The 23,033-nt window shown below is 46.3% G+C and overlaps 1 protein-coding gene across 1 annotated transcript in view; it reads right to left on the bottom strand.

Annotated features, from left to right (window-relative positions):
- The window catches only part of ONECUT1 (one cut homeobox 1), a 43,785-nt gene extending 21,903 nt beyond the window's left edge, over positions 1 to 21,882 (bottom strand). Inside the window, exon 1 of the mRNA XM_003987131.5 lies at positions 20,323 to 21,882. Within this exon, the coding sequence (XP_003987180.1) occupies positions 20,323 to 21,427 (1,105 nt within the window). The 5' untranslated portion in view covers positions 21,428 to 21,882. The remainder of the gene's footprint in view (positions 1 to 20,322) is intronic.
- Between the last annotated feature and the right edge of the window lie 1,151 nt (positions 21,883 to 23,033).

Raw genomic sequence — 23,033 nt, 5'->3', positions numbered from 1 at the left:
ACCTGAGCCACAGTTGGATGCTTAACTCAGGCTCCCCTATTTTAAGATATGTTTAAAGTATAACTTTACATAATAATGCATGGTTATGTGTGTTCACACACACATACACACACATATACATATCATAAACCCATGGTGCACATTTCCAGCTATGCCTCTCAAACTTTAGGTTTAAAATCACTTCCAGAGCTTATAAAAACACTGGGCTCTACCACAGGGTTTCTGAATCAGTAGGACTGAATCAGTAGGACTTTTTCTAACAAGTTCCCAAGGGATGCTGGGGCATATGTATGGGAGAAGAATTGAAAATAAACCCTAACAAAAATTTTTATAGCAGATTTGTTTATTTTATGGATATGGGTGAAATTACCTTAGATGTATGATACGATTGAGTAAATGAGTAAGTGTGGGTGGGGGAGAGAAAAACAAAAATAGAGATGTTATGGGTGCCGGGTTCTCACTGTAGAGGAAGGGATATGCAATGTTTCATTGTGCTTTGTGGATATTGCTTTATTTTTATTTTTACTTATTTTTATTTATTTATTTTTTTTACAAATTGAAGGTTTATGGCAACCCTCATGGAGCAAGTGTATTGGTGCCATTTTTCCAACAGCATTTACTCTGTGTCTCTGTGTCACACTTTGGTAATTCTTAAAATATTTCAAACTTTTTCATTACATTTGTTATGGTAATCTGTGATCAGTGGTTATGACTTGCTAAAGTTCAGATGATGGTTCACATGTTTTAGCAATAATGTATTGTTAATTAAGGTTTGCACCTTTTTTAGACATAATGCTATTTCACACTTAATAGGCTATAGTTGGGGCACCTGGGTGGATCAGTCAGTTGAGCATCTAACTCTTGATTTCAGCTCAGGTCATGATCCCAGGGCTGTGAGACCAAGCCTTGCATGGAGCACCATGCTGAGCATGGAATCTGCTTAAGATTCTCCCTCTCTTTCTCTCTCTGTCTCTCTCTTTCTGTCTCTCCATCCCTCCCTCCCTCCTCTCCTTCTGCCCTTCTCCCCTGCTCATGCTCTATCTCTCAAATAAAATAAAAAGTATATTTAAAAAATAAGCTATAGTGTAACATAAACATAAGTTTTATATGCACTAGGAAACCAAATAATTCACTTGACTCACTTTATTGCAGTATCTGTCTTACTGCAGAGGTCTGAAACTGGACCCACAATATCTCCAAGGAATGCCTGTACAAATACGGAATGGGAAAAGGAAGAAAAAATCCTATGGGTATATATTGTAATTGGATGTGCAGGTATTGGTGTGAACTCGTGATTTAAAAAGTACATACATAAGCATGTTTATGTATACACGTATATAACATATGTATGAGTGTGTATGCACATTTGTGTGTGCGTGTAAATATACATGCATATATTTCCTGGATTTTTCTGAATGATCCCATAACAAAGTCACCCTAGCAGCCAAACCCCACACCTAGGACTTTTTGGTCGCTAATATCATTCCCCACCAAAATATACCAGGGCTCATGAAAATGGCAGATTCTAGGAGTAGAACAGGGTAGGTAATAGACGGGGTTGGTCCATCTTATTATAACACCAGAAAGTTAAAAAAAAAAAAAAAAAGATGGAAGAATGTCCTGAGAACATAGAAGGCAGGTCAAAGGTGCTCCCACTGGTCAAGTCTGGGATAATTTGAGCACTGAAATAGGTGAGTACAGTAATGAATTATAAACCAGTGTGTGTGTAGGGGAAATGTCTGAAGCTACACCAGTAATAAATTGAAGGGAGCTCTTGCTCATGGAAGAAAGCTGAGAGCTGGCTGCTAAATATGGCAGGAATGCTGGAGATGGAATATCATTCTAAAAGCATTGTGAGGGGCACCTGGGTGGCTCAGTCGGTTAAGCGGCTGACTTCAGCTCAGGTCATGATCTCGCGGTCCGTGAGTTCGAGCCCCGCGTCGGGCTCTGTGCTGACAGCTTGGAGCCTGCTTCGGATTCTGTGTCTCCCTCTCTCTGACCCTCCCCTGTTCATGCTCTGTCTCTCCCTGTCTCAAAAATAAATAAAACGTTAAAAAAAATAAAAAAATAAAAGCATTGTGATAAACAATAGATCAGGCAAGAATCAGTAGAAGCCAAATCTATGGGGAATTTTTCAAACAAGGCTATTTGCATGACCTTAAAGTGTCTCTATACAGATTGCTTATTAGTTGTAAGAAAGAAAAAAAAAACAACTGCAATTATACAGCGGAGAAACTTGGCAACAGCTTGGCTGGGTGATCAAAATAAACTCACCAGTTAGGTGAGGGACAGACAGACTTTGTGGCCTCGAGATGTGATCCTCTGAGAGGACACACTTCATTCATGCAGCTTTCTGGGTAAGAAAGCATCCCCTCAATCCAATCACGAGGAAATATCAAACAAAAAATAAAGTGGGGATTGTATGCTTCAAACATGTCAATGCTATAAAAGGTGAAGTAAGGCTGTGGAATTGTTTCAGATTAAAGAAAAAAAAAGGAGATATGAGACAGCTCAGCCTGAGACTGGATTCTGTCTTGGAGGAGAACAATGCTATGAAGGACATTACTGGGTCAACTGACAAAAGTGAAGTGTAGCTGCATAAGGGAATAGCTGTGCTCTTGGAAATACACTCAAGTATTTAGGGGAAAGAGACCAGATGTTTATAACTTAACCTCAAATGGTTCATGGAAAAAAATGTCTGTGTGTGTGTATATGTGAGAGAGAGACAGACAGACACAGAGTGGGAGTGGGAGTGCTTGAGCATGTGTGTACATTTAAGCAAGTGGGGCCAAATGTAAACAACTGGTCAATGGGTCCTGCTAACAATTGGGAAAATGATTTATGGATGTTCTTGGTACCATGTTATTTTTGTACCTTTTAAAATTTGTGAAATAATTTCCAAAGAAAAAATTTTTAAATCAAGCTTTGGATAATATTTAATGGCACTTAAATATGTTCAATTTTAAATTCTCTATGAGCTCAATTTTGTGAAAAATAAAAATTTTTAATGTATCTTTATTTTTGTACTTTTAAAAACCCAGAGGGAAACGAAACTATACCCAGGTATCATTCTGGATTATGGGATGGATAATTTGACTCTGTTGTATTGTTTATAATGTTTCATATTTTCCAAAATTTCTACATCCTGCATGTATTACCTTAATAATTACAAATTAAGTTTGAATGAATAAAACAGATATTTAGTAAAGTTTTATGTATAATGTGGCTGACTGCTGTGTCATTCCTTAGTAATTGAAAAAACGAAGCCAAACAAAAACCCCTAAAAATCACTGAAGGTACAGTGATAGAAAAGGTTGTCAGAAAGTTTATATCAGTTATGATACTTTATTTAAGGTATAATAAAGTCATATAAATTTATGCTTACCCAATCAATTTATGGACCAACCCAAGTGCTCAAAAAATAGGGGATTGCTTAAATGACAGCATAGCTATAAAACACAAAATGTGTAATATTTTCTGACATAGAGTGCTCTAGGAGTAGAAGGAACTGTCTTTGTTTTTCTCTGTTGATCTCTGCTGTCCTGCAAATCATAAACACCTTATCTATTCACATCTGTTAAATGAATGAATGCTAGTCATGAGGTATTTGGGAGGGGGGAGGGATGATGGAATTATCAGGAATTTTTATTGTCTCCATTATTCTTTTATGTATTTTTGAATGTTCTACCATAAATGTAATAATATGGGAGTTTTTAATTTTAAAAGCTGTAAAATAGTTTGTATGTATCATCCCATTGAGAAAAGATTAGAAGAATATTCTTTAAAAGGGGGGTTATCTCTGTGTGGGGGGTGTTATGGGTGATTCTTATCATCTTTTTTCTTCTTTTTTTATAAAGATTAATTTTTTTTTTTATTTTAGAGAGAGAGTGAGAGAGCACAAGCAAGGGAGAGGGGCAGAGGGAGAGACACAAAGAATCCCAAGCAGGCTCCCTGCCTGCGTGGAGCCTGATGTGGGCCTCCATACCACAACCCTGGGATCATGACCCAAGCCAAAATTAAGAGTTGGATACCCAACAGACTGAGCCACCCAGCCACCCCTCTTTCTTTTTTTCTTTAAAGATTTTATTTTTATTTTTAAGCCCAGTGTGGGGCTTGAACTCACAACCCTCAGATCAGGAGTCACACGCTCCACCGACTGAGCCAGCCAGTCCACCCCTTGTCATCTTTTTTTCTTGAATAACATTTTCTTTTACAAAGAAGTTATTTTTTTAGAGCACTGGAATTAAAAATGAAATTATAAAAAAATTAAATTATAAAAAGTTTACAAAATTATTTAAAAAATGAAATTATAAAAAATTATAAAAAGAGGGTGCCTAGACATGGTAGGTATGCAACAAATAGTAAAAATGTTTACTAGGGTTATGCCATGACAAAACCAAGGTCTAAAATTAAATATATATACAGTACAATAATTAACTGATTAAAAACCTCTATCATTGTATTGAAGGCAGTGTTCTAAAATGATATAGTAGCTGCATCCGGGTGTTATATTACTTTAAAATAGGGAGGCTGGGTGGTAGATAGCATATATTTATATAAGCTTAAATTTTCAACAACTTTCCTATATTAAGTTGTCTTTCATAAAAGAACTGGATTAAAGCACTTTAATGAAACACTTGATACCACTTTCAATATACCCAGAAGGGTGGTCACCCTCCTGGCGCTAGTCCTTACTTTCAGTGTTCAGATAATTGCACTGGGCAGTACCTTGCTGGGCATATAATTATATTTACAGGAAGGCAACTGTCAGTCAAAAGAGCAGAATAAAGGAAGCAAGAAGCATTCAATCTTTTTCCCAGAAAGTTATTTGGGAGAGGGAAGAGGTCCTTGATTATTTTAAAAGAGGGATACACATGCATGCACACACACATGCACAGGCATGTACATGCATGCTCACACAATTGAAAAGCCATAGACTATCTCTAAAAGATACACAAGAAACTGGTAACAAGGGTTGTCTCTAGGGCAGGGGGATTGGGTACTGAGGGAACAGATTAGGAGGAGAACTTGGTTTTCTCTGTATACCTTTCTATGTTGTTTAACTTTTGTTAATCAAGCAATTAATTAGAAGTTTGTGTATTTATTTTGAGAAAGAGATAGTGCGCATGCATGCACACTTGAACAGGGGAGGAGCAGAGAGAGAGGCGGAGAGAGGATCCCGAGCAGACTTCACACTGTCAGCTCAGAGCCCAACGCATCTCGAGCTCATGAACCATGAGATCATGACCTGAGCCAAAATCAGGTCACTGAGGATGCTTAACCAACTGAGTTACCCAGGCGCCCCAGCGTGTTGTTTAACTTTTAAAACACAATGTGCCCATAGAACATACTCAAAAATAAACATTTATTAATTAAAAACAATTATTTAAAAAATTGGGGGCTCGTGGGGGAACAACTGTGTAAACTAGACTAGTTTTAGAAAAGCAAAATTTGCATTCTGGTGAAAGTGACAAAAACCAATACTTGCCAGTACCTGTCTGCCCTCCAATACACCTGTGCTTCTATACCCTCCTCTGTTGTCTTCACTTATAGACACAGGGCTCCTGACCAATTGTTACAGAGGATTACAGAGAGAGAGAGAGAGAGAGAGAGAGAGAGAGAGAGAGAGCGCCAGTGGGAGAGGGGCGGAGAGAGAGGGAGACATAGAATCTGAAGCAGGCTCCAAGCCCTGAGCTGTCAGTGCAGAGCCTGATGCAGAGCTCAAGTTCACCAACCATGAGATCATGACCTGACCCAAAGTTGGACACTTAAGTGACTGAGTCATCCTGGTGCCCCATGCTTTTGTTTCTTTACCAGCAGGAACAGATTTGGGCTAACCTTTGGCACTCGTTCTTCATGGTTCTTGTGTGCCCAATGGTAGGCAGCTGGTTGGAATGAAAGTACCTATCACTGCCCACCAACACTGGGAAATACAAACCAGACCTAAAGGACTGAACCTACAATCTTCACCTCACTAGCATGCTAACATCATGTCTTCCCCATTCAGTACCATGTTCCTGTGAGGACTACTTGATTTTACATCTCAAATCTGTGTGGAGGCCAGAGAGCCCACCTCTCTTAAGAATATGCTTGAGGGGCGCCTGGGTGGTTCAGTCGGTTAAGCATCCAACTTCAGCCAGGTCATGATCTCGCGGTCCGTGAGTTCGAGCCCCGCGTCCGGCTCTGGGCTGATGGCTCAGAGCCTGGAGCCTGTTTCCGATTCTGTGTCTCCCTCTCTCTCTGCCCCTCCCCCGTTCATGCTCTGTCTCTCTCTGTCCCAAAAATAAATAAACGTTGAAAAAAAAAAAAGAATATGCTTGAGTGGGTGGGCTATTCTGAAATGTTGTATCTTTATATTTACATCAACACAGCCACCCTGTAGGGCTAATGGTGTATCCAAGCACCAGCATCCCAAACCAGAACCATAGGAGTCAGTTCCTCTCTCATTTTTGTTCTCCACGATGTCTTCTCTACTTTTGATATATCTCTCAAGTTTTGCCTACCCGTTTTCTCCACCTTTGCTGACGATGACATACAATCAGACCCTCATCATCTATTTCACCCCACCTCCCAGCTAGTTCCTTGCTATTGTTATTCTCCTACTAGCTCACTCAAGTTTGCTTTCAAAAGCACACAGCTGACTTCATTCCACTATGTATTATATCTCTATCTGTCTACAAATATAAAACTATGGAACTATAGATTATTCCAGAAAAATGGTAAATAAAGGGGCAAAAATAAAAGTCATTTGCCTTAAACCCTCCATATAAGTGTTCTAATTCTCAACCTGTAATTATATTAAAATCACCTGTGAAGCTTTTTAGCCAGCACCTATTTTCTCCCCACCTCTCCTCCACCAACCTAATTTGTTCCCTTAGAGGAATATAAAACCCTCTGCCCACTCCTCCCCAGCCTTGAAAACCACAGCCTTGGAGAACACTTTTGTTATTGATGGGAAGGTATTATGTCACTCAGCTGTGCCAGGGAAGAAACAAGCTTTCAGCTGTATAATAATTCAGATTCAAGACATCTGCGAAAACATTTCAGCCTGGGCCTCCGCACATACTGCTGTTCCCTCTGCCTGGTAATCTCTTCCATTTCTGACCCAAGTCCTATTCATTTTCCAGATCTTCAAACTTGTCCTTTCATCACACCCCAAAGTTCTCTTGGCATGCATGCAGACACACACACACACACACACACACACACACACACACACACACACACACACACACAAATCAAAAAGAAGGAAACGAACAGCTATTTGTCTCTCTTTCTCACTAGACTGTAAGTCCTAAGGGACAAGTTGGCTGAATATGCCATCCCCAGTACTGAGCACACGTGCTGTAGCTGGTGCTCAAATGAATGAAAAGCAAGTCTTTCTTTCCATTATCTAATACAATTTCCTCTTTCACTTGTTTTTATTTTTAAGTTTTTATTCACATTCCAGTTAACATACATTGGAGTATTAGTTTCAGCTGTACAATAGTGATACACTACTTTCATATAACACCTGTTGCTCATCACAAGTGCTCTCCTTAATCTTCATCACCTATTTCACCCACCCCCCCCTCCTCTGGTAACCATCAGTGTGTTCTCTACAGTTAAGAGTCTGTTTCTTGCTTTGTCTCTCTCTTTTTTCCCCCTTTGCTTATTTGTTTTGTTTCTTAAATTCCAAATATGAGTGAAATAATATGGTATTTTTGTCTTTCTCTCTCTGCCTTATTTCATTTAGCATAATACCCTCTAGCTTCAACCATGTCATTGCAAATGGCAAAATTTCATTCTTTTTTATGGCTGAGTAATGTTCCACTGTGAGTGTGTGCATGCGTGCGTGTGTGTGTGTGGCATATATTCTTTATCCATTCATCAGTTGATGGACACTTGGGCTGATTCCATAATTCAGCTACTGTAGACAATGTTGCTCTAAGGCATCCTCTTTCACTTCTTGTGTCCTGTCCACAATTGGCAGAATATAATTTCTAAGAGGGTTGACATTTAGTACATGGCTAGGAACAGGGTAAATGACCATAATGCTGTGAGATTTGTTTGGTCCAAGCTGTTTGAGTTGGGAAACCAGAAAAAAATCAATCTTTTTCCTCCCCAATGTTAAAATTAAATAACATTTACATCCATGAACGATATGTATATTTAAGTTAGGAAGCCTAGTAACAAAATGAACATTTGTGAAGGCAGCATCCAACAAAAGAACTAAAACAGCAGTTGCATTGTAAAGCTACTTATCTTCTGACCTTCCCCTACTGGAGGTAACCACACTCTGGAATTTGAGTTTATTATTCACTTTTTCATTTTTTTTAAGTAGGCTTCATGTCCAGCATGGAGCCCAATGTGGGGCTTGAACTCACAACCCTGAGATCAAGGCCTGAGCTGAGATCAAGAGTCAGATGCTTTAACTTACTGAACCATCCAGGCACCCCTCTTTTTTTTTTAATAGCTTCATCACATACTTATGCATCTCTAAACAATAAATTGTTCAGCATTGCTTGCTTTTGAGCTTTGTAAAGGTGATATTGTTCTTTTTTTAAATGTTTATTTATATTTAAGAGAGAGAGAGAGCAGGGGAGGGACAGAGAGAGATGGAGACAGAATCTGAAGAAGGCTCAAGGCTCAGAGCTGTCAGCACAGAGCCTGATGCAGGGCTCCAACTCAGGAGCTGTGAGAACATGACCTAAATGAAGATTGATGCTTAACCGACTGAGCCACCTAGGTGCCCAAAAGTAGTAATGCTTTGATGTGATCTTCCATAGCTTTTTTCCCCTTAATTCAACATTGTTCCTAAGACTCAACTATGCTGCTGTATATAGCTGTAGCTATATATGGTGCAAAATATCATCGTAGTATACGACTGCATTAGATAAATATATCACAACTTATGCACTCTTTGTCAATGGACACTTGGATGTTTCTGACTTCTTTGCTCTTATAAACAGTGCTGCTACAGTCTTGTATACATCTCCAGGAGCATCTGGAGATGTGAGTTTACCTAGGGTATATACCAAAGAGTAAAATCACTGGATAGGTGTAGGTTCAGGTTTATAAGTCAATGCCAAATTATCTTTTGAAACAATGGTAACAATTTACATTCCTAACCAGCAGTGTATGAATTCCTGTTGATCCAAATCTTCACCAACAGCTTGTATTATTAGGAGACAGGAATCTCAAACTGCAGCATATTTGTGCCGGAAGGCAGCACTCCTGACTGGATAAGTTGTTTTCTCCTGACAGTTTGACAGGAGAGCCTGACCTGAGTCTTTGCCCAAGAGATGGGCCCCTGGGCCTTACACCTAATGTTGAATCCTGACTTTGGGACAGAGCACTAAGTAGAGACAAAAGACTTTGCTGTGGATACACAGTCATCCAGAAGGCAATCAGTCATAGAATGTGGGACCTGAAAGGACCCTACAGTCAATTCCTTCATTCTACATTTAAGGAGACTGAGGCCCCAGAAAGGGTAAATGACAAGTTCTCTGAGTTAGTTAATGCAAGAACTTGTCTCTGGGGCTTTTGATTCTTAGTCCAGGGTTTTTAATTTTAATTTCTTTATTTGTTTTAGTAATGTAAGGTGGCATAAAATGATCTATTAAATTAAAAATAACTGTAAGTATCCAAATAAATGCCAATTTATTTTTTAAAGGTAGTTGTTTGACTTATGTGACTGATGAATTTACTAATTTTAGCTTCTCTGCTTATGAAGAAAACAGGGATAATATTGAATTCCACTGGGATAAATAGGGGGAAAACGCAATCTCCACAATTACAGTTGTCAGTATGTAAATTTGACTGTACTAAAAGACACCTATCTCCTGGGGAAAATAATCCTCAATTTTATTTATGTCTGACCATCTTCATCCTTGGATCATTTCATCCCCCCCCCCCCCAGAAAATGCTAAACACTGCTTTATAAGTCACTTTTTGTGAGGAAGGCAAACTTCAAATTCAGTTTTTCAATTCCTCTGTCTCTTATGAGCATTGATAATTAAGCTATCATAAGAGTCTGGGAGCTGTTTGTGAACATTATAGTAAGATAGCCTCAGTAACTTGATGGTTTATAATATCAGATGGCTTTAATATTCAATAATTTATAATATCAGAATGCAGAAAAATACTGAAAAAGGCCAATTTGCAGCTGAGGTACTTAGCACCATTCAGAGTGTGCATAACAATCAAGCATGGCATGATCCCCTGCAGAGGAATCTGTCCTCTTGAATCAAAGCAGTACAAGTGCAACTAGGGAGACGGAGAAGGACTGCTTTACTAGGAAGGGTGCTTATGTGAAGGAAAGTGGCCTCAGAAGCCTTCAGTGGATATGTTCATTCTGGAGCTGTTCACTTCAGGGAATTCCCTCACCAGCCCTCCCTTGGCTCATCTGCCTAGCTCCTCCCTACACTGAGAATCCATTTACCACTTAAAAATGTCTGCTGATTGGGGCGTCTGGGTGGCTCAGTCGGTTAAGTGTCGGACTTCGTCTAGGGTCATGATCTTGGGGTTCAGGCCCCGTGTCAGGCTCTGCGTTGACAGCATGGAGCCTGCTTGGGATCCTCTCTCTCTGCCCCTCCCCCACTAGCACCCGCGCTCTCTCTGTAAAAATAAATAAATTAATTAATAAACTAATAAAATATCTTCCGGTTTAACAATGTCTGTAGGCTGGCAATAAAGGCTTCCTGTGAGATATCCTTTTTTTTTTTTTTCTAATGTCAGGCTAAAACTCAAAAGGTGTTTATTATTTTGGGATGGGGGCTTGGAGAGAAAGAACACCAAGAAATTTTGCTAGGAATGCTAACCAAACTGCTGAGGTGCTCCTGGTTCAGGTTTTCTTCCTAGCAGTCATTTTAATCAGCACTTCCCCTATTTAATGAGCTTGTAGTGCCATTACATAATCACCCAGCTCGCTGGATTAATGATGAAAAGAGGAACTGATTTTTCCAGTTGCATCATTTGAAGTAAATGTTAACTTTCTTTCTGAGTCCTTAGTTAACCGCATTAGCGTGACAAATATGTCTTTGTCTAGCATAAGTAATTAGAATTTAATCACTTTAACTGCATCTTAATTATCCCAAATGAATTGAAAGGACATTTAATAGCAAAGATTAAATTGCCTTAATGAACGATTTTTGCGACTCCATCAATACTTGAATCGCGTTAGCCACTCCTCTCACGCACTTCACCTGCAGTGAACACGGGGGTCACTAGGTGGCGCGCTTCGCTCGTTTATTTATTTAATCCTTCTCCGCCACCACCCCCCCCCCCCCCCCCCCCCCACCCCTCCCCACCCCCCTCCATTGATCTGTTTTAGAAGACAACAGGAAAGAAAGTGAAAAGCTCATAGTTTATTGTGTTCCTTTGATAACCTCTCTTTGGGACTATGAGATCATCACCAGATGCAAAAACGAAAGCAGTGATTTCAGAAACTGTCGATTCTGAGTACCCTATGGCATATGCAAAGGAAGATGAGAGACACACGGATAACTGGAAACACATAGTGTTTGAGGGAAGTTGTAAGTTGTCCTCTGGATGATTGCCAACTTACACACAGAGTCTTAGTTTCATTTATTATTTTTTAGTGCAGGGTCCTAAAATATGAGTAACAGTCAAGCTTGAAATAGCAAGACAGGTACTGATCTGAAGCAAAGAAATGTAATTGCTGTCCAAGTGCAGATCAGAACACCAATGCCTCAAAGTATAGGAGGATTGGGCCTTTGGGCCCTCCTCCAGGCATGAGTCCCAATGGACCAGTCCTACCCACAGAACACATCTAATGATTGATCTTGCCCATCAATAACTGTTTAAATGAACAAATGGATAGGGAGACTTGGGTTCCATGTCTAGCTTTCACACTGCCTTATATTCCCTCTGGCTGCTTCTTCAAAAGAGAGCAATAGAGTCTCACTTATAAGTCTTTGGTAAAAAAGCCATAAGTTTCCATAAGTAACTTCCTTGAGAGTCTAGAGGAAACACACACTCTTCAATTTCAAGACCTTTATTATGCAGACACTTTCCAGATGGGGTATTTATGACAGCAAATTAGACATCTCCACATTCTAGGTCCACTGACCTGGTGGATCTGTACTAGGCACAGGGTGGAGAGTAAGAGGGTTCTGGGCTTTGAGCTGGGAAAGCTGAGTTCAGGACATCAGTGCTTACCACAGGTAAATTATGTAACCTCAATGAACATGGAAATAGAGAAGATAATAGTAACTACTACTAAACTAGTGGCTCCCCAACTTTGCTGCTCATTAAAATTACCTTAGAGCTCTTAAAAATCCCAATGCCCAGGTCATGTCCTATACTAATTGCACCAGAATATCTAGGGTTTTAGCTAGGAATCATATCTGTAAAGATCCCTAAGTGATTCCAACATGTAGCAAGATTTGGGAGCCACTCAAATAGGCAGTGAATATTAAATAGGAACACCTATGCCCTCACACAGTACTTGACTAATAGAACATACACAACAGACATAAGCCCCTTCTTTATTAATTGCCATGACAAATTGGATGGGTAGTACTTCAGGGGTTGGTTCTGTTTAGCTGTTGGTTTACCAAATTGTCTCATCTAAAGGAGAAGAAAAATTCTAGAAGCTGTTTTCCAACTTGATAATGTAACACCTTTAGGAAGAACACAGTGTAGATGATTCTGTAGCAAGATTCAGTGATAAAACATAAATTCCTATGTTTATATCAAATCATCAGACTTTCTCAGAGAAAAGCAAATAGCATATGACTTGACTCAGATGAGGACTTTAAGATACAAAACAGGTGAACATAAGGGAAGGGAAGCAAAAATAATATAAAAACAGGGAGGGAGACAAAACATAAGAGACTCTTAAATATAGAGAACAAACAGAGGGTTGCTGGAGGGGTTGGGGGAGTGGGGATGGGCTAAATGTGTAAGGGGCTTAAGGAATCTACTCCTGAAATCATTGTTGCACCTATGCTAACTAACTTGGATGTAAATTATAAAAAATAAATAAATTATTAGGTAAAAGAAAAAAAAGAAGAAAAAAAAGAAAAAATATTATAATGAAGCAGAAAAAAATAATCAGACTGTCTTGTGATTGGTGTAGTCATGTAATCCAATCTTATCACTAAAAGAGGAAATTAAGCTTCACTAGTATTAACATACTTGTCACAAAATAAAAACCTGTGCATATCTATTGATAGAAGACAGGAATTTATGATTGTGCACTAAATTCATACCTATTAGAAATCAGTTTTTTTTTTAACTGAACTCTATGAAACTGACACTTTTCATGGAGAAATAATGTGGCTTTCTTCTCCCAAAGGTGGTTATTCATCTTACTTAAGTAGAGACATGATGAAAATAGTATTTAATGAATGCTTTTATCCAGAATGATGAGAAATCTATTCTCTAACTACCATTACTTCAATAAGACCTCCTTCTATTGCTACCCTAGGCTGGGGACCATTCAATTTTAGCAAGAGTGTGGAGATTCTGCTGTTTTAACTGAAATGAAACTAGGCATTTCTCATCCAATCCATGATGGCTCCTTGGTTGATTTAAAACATTAAGCTGGTGTTTAACTATTCCAATATGTGGAGTTTACAAAGAGCACTGAGCACTATTACTTGGAGGACAAGGCTTCTAGCTATGGATTTTGAGGAGCAAGACAAAAACAACCTCTTTTTAAATTACCCACCTCCATCAGGCTTGAGGATTTTCTTTCTTACAAGGAAATCAAGAATAAATTTTACTGATATACCCGTAAGAGCTATTTCCTCTGAGAACTTTGGGTAGCAATGACTGTTTGATTAGCTGAATTTCCCATGAATGTGGAAATGATGACATCAAAACAGCTCATGTAACAACCTTCTTAAGGACCTCGTAGATTAGAGATGACTATAGATTTTCCCCAGCACGGATCAAAGGGACTGAATTGAACGTTTTAGCTTAATGATCCAACCCCTGTCACACCCATAGGGACTCGAATTCTGATTTTGTAAGCGGGTGTGCACGTGTACTCAGACACACACAGAAAGCTGCCGGGGAGGGACGAAAAGATCAATCACCAGCTTGACGAGGACAGGTTTGATCTTTTTGATTACTTGACTGTGCCAGTGTATATTCCTGGCAGGGCCTCAAGATTTCTCATAAACTTCAGAATATTAGCTGTTAGTTTTCACTTCCTTACTACAACTCTTCAAAGGCATCCTACCCACTTTCCAGCAGCAAAGAGAAACTGGAACAGGCTAGCCAGGCGGGGCCCTGTCCAGGGTCCTGACGCCGCACCAAGACTCCAGGCCGGTCGGCCTCTGTAGGCCCTTTCACCCACCCTACACTAGGGGAAACAAAGACCTCCAAGCTCAAAGCCTCAGGGCTGCCTCCAGACTCCCGTCAGTTAGCTAGAAGGGGAAACAACAAAACAAAGGAACCTCTAATCCACACATCCAGTACTGCATCTCCCAGCCCCAGCCTCCTACTCCACACCACCAGGGTCACCTGCTTTCCTCAAACAAAAACATGCCAGCAAAAGTATAATTTGGATAGAAAATCCAAATGTGAATTTTGTTTCGAGAGGTCAGAGTTGGGGTGCACTTTGTGGGGCATGGCAATTTTGTCTCATTAGTGGAGTAACACCCAGACATTGTCAGGAGCCAAGATAGATCTACTATGTGTCCCTTTCTTCCTCCTTCACACCCTTTTCCTATCAAAAAATAATTACTGTTTTGCAAATCACTAGGATAACGATGTTCTAAAAACAAAGCCATGGCAAGTATCCCTTTCCTCTCCGCAGCATGTTGAACCACTGGAGGCTTGCTTGGTGGCCGGCTGCAGCAGCCTGCAGGGGGCGTATGCAGCTATCACCGCACACAACCCATCAGGCCACCTGGGGAAGCTGCGCCCAGTGGAGGGCATCTGGGAGGGCAGGATTCCAGCTCTGCACAGGGCAGTGAGGCTCAATGCTTGAAGGTAAAGAAAGATGCGGCCTGGGCTCCGAGTTGCTTTGTTGTTACAACACAGGTATTGTTGGCACAGTCTGTCCCAAGTGCCAGTAGCAAAACAGCTATGACAGGGTCTGTCTCTCTAGTGACCACTACATCCCTGGGGCCAGCAGATCACTCTGGCTGATCCTGATCACCCTTTGGGCACTTCCAAGGCGCTGAGGCTGCACCTGCTGGTGGGACAGCCAGCTGCCATCAGAATGGGGTTATCTGTCTCAAGCAGCCATCCTGCATGTGCTAACACTAGGGTTACAGACAATAACCACCAGGCTTCCTCAAGCCTCAATAACAGGTATTCCTATACCAGTCAAATAGTTGGCTCCAATCTTCACCATATGCACACTTTTTTTTTAATATATGAAATTTATTGTCAAATTGGTTTCCATACAACACCCAGTGCTCATCCCAAAAGGTGCCCTCCTCAATACCCATCACCCACCTTCCCCTCACTCCCACCCCCCATCAACCCTCAGTTTGTTCTCAGTTTTTAACAGTCTCTTATGCTTTGGCTCTCTCCCACTCTAACCTCTTTTTTTTTTTTTTCCTTCCCCTCCCCCATGGGTTTCTGTTAAGTTTCTCAGGATCCACATAAGAGTGAAACCATATGGTATCTGTCTTTCTCTGTATGGCTTATTTCACTTAGCATCACACTCTCCAGTTCCATCCACGTTGCTACAAAAGGCCATATTTCATTTTTTCTCATTGCCACGTAGTATTCCATTGTGTATATAAACCACAATTTCTTTATCCATTCATCAGTTGATGGACATTTAGGCTCTTTCCATAATTTGGCTATTGTTGAGAGTGCTGCTATAAACATTGGGGTACAAGTGCCCCTATGCATCAGTACTCCTGTATCCCTTGGATAAATTCCTAGCAGTGCTATTGCTGGGTCATAGGGTAGGTCTAGTTTTAATTTTCTGAGGAACCTCCACACTGCTTTCCAGAGCGGCTGCACCAATTTGCATTCCCACCAACAGCGTATGCACACTTTTTAACACCAAGTGTTCCTTCCTCTCTTCACTGGCATCTGTGCTCCCTAGTGGGGACTATAAGAAGGATCCCACACCCTCAAGGGATCAGGTACAGGCTGAGAGAAAGGCCCATGCAGAGCTTTTTGGTGACTGTCCCTAAGGATGAGAACTTTTGGATTCCTGCTGGGCTGGTGTGGGGGAGGGGGAGTGGGGGGGTGGGGCTGGGGAGGGGTCAACAGTCAACTCCTTGAGCACATGGCCACTATTCACCCTTAGGGAATGGGGGGTTCTTTGAGACTCCTCTGGTCTCCTCCTGACAACTGGCTGCCCCCACCATTGCATGTTGGGAGAAGATGCTCCCTTCTCCTCCACCACTGCCCCTCCTCCCCAGTCCCACTGGCTCCTGGGCTGCTAGGAAGATGCGGCTGGCCGCACCCGCAGGCCCTTTGTTTGAATTGCAGTGGACTGGGAGAAGCTGCACCAATGTGAGAAGTGGGGCTTAAGAGAACCAGTCCATTTGGTACCTTCTCCTATTTTGGGGCCCAGGAACTCTTCCAGTTCCTATGTCCGCATATGCCCAGTCCTAGTTTTTCTCCTGGCCTGGGAGTCTTTGAGATTTGGGGAAGTGAGGTTCCCAAGGCCCAGCATTTCACTCCTTCTTGGCTCACTTGGCCCAGGGATGTGAGGGGACAGTTGAAATGTCACCCACTGGGATAAATATTAACAAAAAGCAAATGGACTTGCAAGGAGGCCAGTTATCAATCAACCAGACCACAAGGCCACTTATGGCAAACACAGCCCAGGTTGGTCCCGGTGAGACTTTCTCATGGCCACTTCCTGGCTGAACATTCTCCCTTACACACATACCCCCAGACTTAGGCTCTCCTCCAGGTCTTTCTGTGGCCAATTCTGGACAAGAAGGGGGTGCAGTCCCAGATGCAGGAGATCTGGAAGGCTCCCTGGCTGGCATTGTTTGGAGGTTCCCTTCTTTCAGGTGTCCCACGGTCAAAGGGGCCTGGCACCCATCCCTGCCTGAGCCTGGGGCCTCTGGGCTTTGCTTCCTGGGTCCATGGTGCTGTACCCTCGGGTAGTGCACATTCCAGCCTCTTCCTAGGCTGACAGCTCCTCTGGTGTGGCCAAAGCCTTCCGGAATCTTTAACTGGAAACTAATCTCGGGGTCTTAATAGGCACCCACCCACCCATACAGTCCAGCCCGCCCACGCCTACTGAGGATGAGAAGCAGCAGTGTACTTTAATGGGGCAGCAGCAAGTATTAGGTTGAAGGAACACATATTGATTTTTTAAAGGTACTTAATTTGGTGAGAATTTCCTCCTGTCTCCCATCTTCCACCAAGCCAATGTAATATTGTAAGGAGAAAGCACCTCCCCAAACACACTACCACGAGTGGAGGTTTTACACTTGATCTTAGCCAAAAGGCCGAACACCAGTGTAGGTTTTGACCCTCCGCAACAGGCTTCGTGGAGCCTGGGCACCTGGAAGAGGATGGAGAAGCCACTCATCACAAAAAAACCACCCAGTGGGATAGGGACGACGTTGAGGGTCTTTAGTGCAACAGCGAGTCAAACTGCAAGGGGCATCTCTGTGCGTGGAGGCTGATGATGGCGGTAATGTCCCCAGCCTCGACCAAAGTGTCCTGCAATGCATTTAAATCTGCATTTGGGGCCTACTAGAGATTATTTGGAGACTTCAGGAAAAGGCCTCACGCCCTCCTCACCCCACCCGGGAAATGCAAATGTTAAAGGAATGGCTCTTTGTTCTTCGGTGACTTTAAAATAGGTCGTGGTTCCTGCAATATAATGGGATTGTTCCCGGTTGGGCTCACTCTGCAAGCGTCCCCATCCCAGCCTTTTCAACCCCTTCAATTAAGTTAAAGAAAGAAAATTAAACATTCAGCGCTCCATCCGGGTCCTAAGATATGGATTCCACTTGGGGTTGGGCACCAAAGCTTGTCCTGACACAGTATCCGATTTTCCTCTTTTTAAATTTTTCCCCCCCAAGAAAAGGCCACGTGCCTGGGCCGAGCTTAACTCGCCTTTGGCTGCTGGGTGCCAGACCGTTGCCCCTTAGATAACTTTCTGGGTCCGGTGAGGCTGGCCCAACCTTCCCACATGACGGCCCCAGTACTCGCGCTACTCCCTCAACAGCACTGCGGCGCCCACGCGTGTAGGTCAGAGGGCGCTCGCGCAGATCACGGTACTAAGTCGGGTTTCCAGGGCTGGGGGTCATCTCTGAGCAGAACCTGTCAGTCTGATTTTCCAGGATGCGACGGGGGGGGGGGGGGGCGCAGAAGGGAAAGGCGGTCACTGACGTCTCGAGCAAGCACCTCCACCAGGCTGGGGATGGGGGGTGAGTACCAAGCTTCCCTGAGGGGATCCCTCTTCCTTTCCACCCCGTTCCTCCATTTCCTCTGCCCCACAGGCGGGCCTGTGAGAGCACTGCGGGTTAAAAGGTCCTCAAGCCGGAGTACCAGGCTGACGCAGGCGTGTGAAAAGGCACTGACTACTTTGGGCTCCTGCAGAGGCAGAGCAAGTCAGGGAGAAGGGTAGCTGTTTCTCCCGCTCCTTGTGGAACTTCAGCTGCCCTAGGGTCTTGGTCAGCTCACACGGGTGGGAGGCGATATGGTGTATACACACAGGGATAGGGAACGGATTCGCGGGAACCCCGGAGGGCACCTTGTCAATCTCTCTCTCCTAACCTTCCTGTCCTATCCCCCCCTCTCCTGACTTCCAGGCGCAAGCTGTAATAGCCTGCGCGGGGACATTGCTTGGAACCAGGAGAGCAGGGCTGGGCTGGAAAAACTGGCGGGGCACAGGCTCCGCCAGTGCTGAGGACCGCTGAGAGGCCAGGAGCGCCCAGACCCTAGGAGTGCTTTGGGTAGCATCCGGCTCCCGCCGCAGGCTCACTGGCACGCCGGCACCTGCCTCCCTCTAGCTTCTCATTGGCCCGCACGAGGTGGGGGAGGGGGCTCTGGCCTCTCGCTTTGATTTTAGACTGTGAAACGCCTCAGTGCCCCCGGCTCTGAGCGGATTGACTGTCTCTCATTCTCCAGGGACGAATTAATGGAGAACGATCAGTTAATTAACAAACCCTCATTCCGGCTTTTACCTTTCTCTTCGCCAGGACTCAGGCCAGGGCACCAGGCTGAGATTGGGGCGGGGGGAGTAGCACGGACCCAGGAGTCAATCAAGTCTGCCGGTCTCATCAAACCGTGTCCGCCCTCGGTTGCCCTTGGCTCTACCTCCCGTGTGTCCTCTGCCCTCCGGGGTCGCCGAATCCGCTTGAAATCTCCAGTGTGATTCAGCCTGGGCTAAGCTGTCCCCTCAGCCTGCTTCCAGGAGCTTTCCTTGAACCTTGGCTTTGAGAAACTGAGAAAGCTAGGCGCTGTCTGTGCAGAGCCGAGGAGACGTTCCTGCTCAACTCAGAAACACCGGGCCTCCGGATTTCGCGCCTGGGAGACCTCTGCTCGCAGACTTGGGGGTCATGTCCACACTTTCACCCCCTTGCATGGGGATTCACTCGAAACACCAAGCAGAGGAAACAAACAAACAAAACAACAAAAACGAAATGCGAAGTCGTAAACTAGCCGGCAGCAAAGGCGGTCCGTGGGCTCAGCTGTAAGCTCCCTAGCTGCTCCGCCCGCACTCACCCTTACCTCGGCACCATCTGCCTTCCTTTCCCTTCCACAGCCGGTTACTAGGGTAGAGTGCGTGCTCTTAACACAGAGTCGGCGCCAAACACACCCTCCGTCGGCTTCAGAACCTTTACCCAAACTCTCAGAGTGCGCTCCCCATCCCTCCCACCCCTGCCTCGCGCCAATAGAGTAAGCTCCGGAGGGGGTCACCGCCGTAAGTTCAGCCAAACGTGGGCGGGCAGCTGCTGCACACTCCTACCCAACACCCGGGCGTGTGCCAGGAGTACTGCCTGGCAGAAACTGCGCGCAGTTCCACGCACTCGTCGCCTTCCTCTTCCCAAACCCGGAGCGTCCAACTGATAAGCGACGCACAGACGTATCCAGCCAGGTGCCGGGGTCTCCCTTCGCCTCCGGCGGTGAGCGCTTCCAGCACTGTCTCCCAGCATAAATGCGTCCCGTCCCCGCAGTCGCCCAGGCGGTACCGCTCAGCTCCCGGAGCCTACCACAGCCCAATGCACTGAGTTCTGGAGGAGGCGGTCTGCACCTGGGAGCCGTGTGCTGGCTCTTCCAGGCCCAAGGGAACACCCCTCCCTTCTGGGGGGGAAAGGAGAATGGGATGAAGCGTGCCCAACCCTCTCTTTTCCCTCCCTTCTTCGGCCCCTTCAGCTTCCCCAACCTCTGATCCCCACGCGCCCAGCTCCTTGGCCGGCTCACCTGCCAAGCGGAGCGCAGACATGCGCTGGAACTCGGGCTCCTGCAGCCACTTCCACATCCTCCTGAAGGTCTCCCGTCCGGACTTGAGTTTGCTCCAGGGTTTGGGGTTGCGCAGCAGGTCCGAGAGGGTCCCTTGGGAGCGGCAGAGCACCCTCTGCGCGAAAATGGCCTGTGGGATGCTATAGCGCTTGAGCTCGGTGGTGATACGCTGCGCCACCTCTTTGGTATTGATCTCTTCCATCTGCCCTGAATTACTTCCATTGCTGACCTGTGCGCCGGTCACCGAAGGGTTGGGTTCCCGGGCCGTGCCCAGGAGCTGCCCGTGGCCCTGGGCGTTCAGGTGGGCGTGAGGGTGGTGCGGAGGAAGGCCGTTGATGGGCACCATGCCAGCCGAGGTGGGCGTGAGGTGCTGCTCCCCGTGACGGCCGAGCATGGCCGGGTGGTGGGCTTCGAAGCCGTTGGGGGTGAGCATCTTGTCAGTGGGCATAGCGGCGCCCGGGTGGGCATAGTGAGGGAGCCCTTGCTGGGAGTTGTGGATGCCGCCGAGCCCGGAGCTGGAGAGGGGCGAGAGGCTCTGGCCCATGCCGGCCACGTCCTTGTGGTAGGGGGTATAGAGGTTATTCATGGAGGCCAGCCCGCGCTCGTCCCGCATGAGCGTGAAGCTACCGCTCACGTTGCCCGCCAGGCGCTGGTGGTGGTGCGGGTGGTGGTGGTGATGGTGGTGGTGGTGATGGTGGGGGAACTTGTCCGAGACGGTGGAGATGGGCGGCAGCGGCTGCAGAGGGGTTAAGGTGGTGTAGGTGGTGGGCATGCTCATACCTGGGGGAGTCTCGCAGGCCATGGTCATAGTGGGGTGCAGGGGGCCGGCCAGGCTGTGCTCGGGGGCCCGGTGGTGGTGGTGGTAATCGCCGCCGCCGCCGCCGCCGTCCAGCAAGGACGCCATGCCCATGGAACGAGGGTGCGCGGGGGGCAAGTGGCTGCCACGGTGCGCCACGGAGCTTCGCGCGTGGGGACTGCCGCCCAGGAGGTCGGCAGGAGCGGGCACTGGCTCATGGCTCACCCCGTGCAGCTCGCCGATCGCCTCCATGGTCAACTGCGCGTTCATCGTGATCCGGGCGAGCGGGCGGCGGACACAACATCGATGAGGCCGGGCAAAGGCGGCGAAGGGCGCACGCAGTCCGGTCTTCACATCGGCTGCCGGCGACTGTTGCCTGCCTGCCTGCCTTCCTCTCACTGTGGGGCTCTGTCTCCCTCTCTGAGTGTCTCGCCTTCCCTCTTGCCCCCACCTTCCCCTCTGCGTCCTCGGCTTTTTTTTAAATATTAATTTCCAAAAAGGATCCGTGCCGTTGGGCGAGCGCGGAGCCCCCAGCCCGCCCGCCCCTGGCCCCCTCTCGCCCTTTCCTTCTTAGAATTCTGAGGCCCCCGGCTCCCCTGACGCAGCCCGCGCGTCTTCGGCGGCTGCTTTTTGCCCGCGCCGCTGGCCAGCTCCAGCCATGGCTCGGTTGCTGTTGCAGACTCTGTGGCCGCGGTTCCGCCGCCGCTGCCGCCGCCGCCGCCGCCGCCGCCGCCGCGGCCCGCCCTCACGCCCGCCGGGCTCTGCGCGCAGGCGCGCGGCTCGGCCCCGCCCCCTCGGCCACCGCGCGGTAGGCCCGTGACGTCCCCATACAAATGATGGAAGGGGGGCTCCGCGCCTTAACAGCGGCTCTGGGTGGCCCTGGAGCGGCGCGCACGTGCGAAGGCCTGGCGTGGACCGCGACCTGGGGAGGCCAACGCAACCGCTGGAGACTTGCACCCCTCTCGGCTCTCTGGCTGGGGTGCGCTTTCACCCAGCAACGTTTCCTGGGCTCCCATCCCGGGAGGAGCGCTACGCCTGGAGAGCCCTCACCCCTCCGTCCAGTTGCTGCTTCTCGGTGTAGATTGCCCAGAGAGCCTCAGCCAGTGTCGTTACTCCTTACACTCTGGTCTACCAAGCTTTTCCCCAGAGGGCTTCTGGGAGTCCGCGCTTTCCCCATCCTCAAACGCTTGGCCTCTTTGGAGGGAGTAGAAGCAAATATCTTAAATGCCTTGGTCAGCTTGGTGCCTGTTAACCCGACAACCTCCATCCTTCCTAATAATCCTCTGCCCACCCTTCCTCTTACACGCGCGGGAGAGGAGAACGCTCAGTGCCACGAGTTCGGGCCCGGCCATACCTCTCTGTCCCCCGCCGCCGCCTGGGTCCTTCTTCATCTCAGCTGATAATTAAGGCGGCGTGCCACTTCGCGAATGACTGTGTGTGTGTGTGTGTGTGTGTGTGTGTGTGTGTGTGTGTGTGTGTGTTGGGGGTAGGGAGTGCTCTGGTGGGTTCCCACGTTAACTTCTGGGTGCTGGTGGGGCTGCCGAGGCGCGAGCTGTTCTGCGGTTGCTCTAAGGCCCTCGTGGTGAAACACCCAGAGGACGCTGCTTGTGGGAAGAACTGACGCCGGCAGTGTGGACCTGGCGCGCCGGTCTCCGCTTGGCCCGTAGGGACGCCCTCTTCCCGGCGTCCCCGAGAGAAGCCTCCAGATTTGAAAATCAATTCAGCCTCGGGCGTAATTGTCCGCTTCCCACAATCACGCTCCAATCTGGAATCGAACCTGGTCCTTGGGCTTGGTGGGGACGCGTGGGGAGGCCCCCAGTGTGGGACGTACACCCGGCTACCACATGCCGAGGCTTTCTTTCATTTACAAAAGAGA

This window comes from Felis catus, chromosome B3, assembly GCF_018350175.1.
Source record: "Felis catus isolate Fca126 chromosome B3, F.catus_Fca126_mat1.0, whole genome shotgun sequence".
NCBI classification, from domain to species: domain Eukaryota; kingdom Metazoa; phylum Chordata; class Mammalia; order Carnivora; family Felidae; genus Felis; species Felis catus.
The sequence above is the reverse complement of the archived record's forward strand: the minus strand, read 5'-3'. Positions and strand labels throughout refer to the sequence as shown.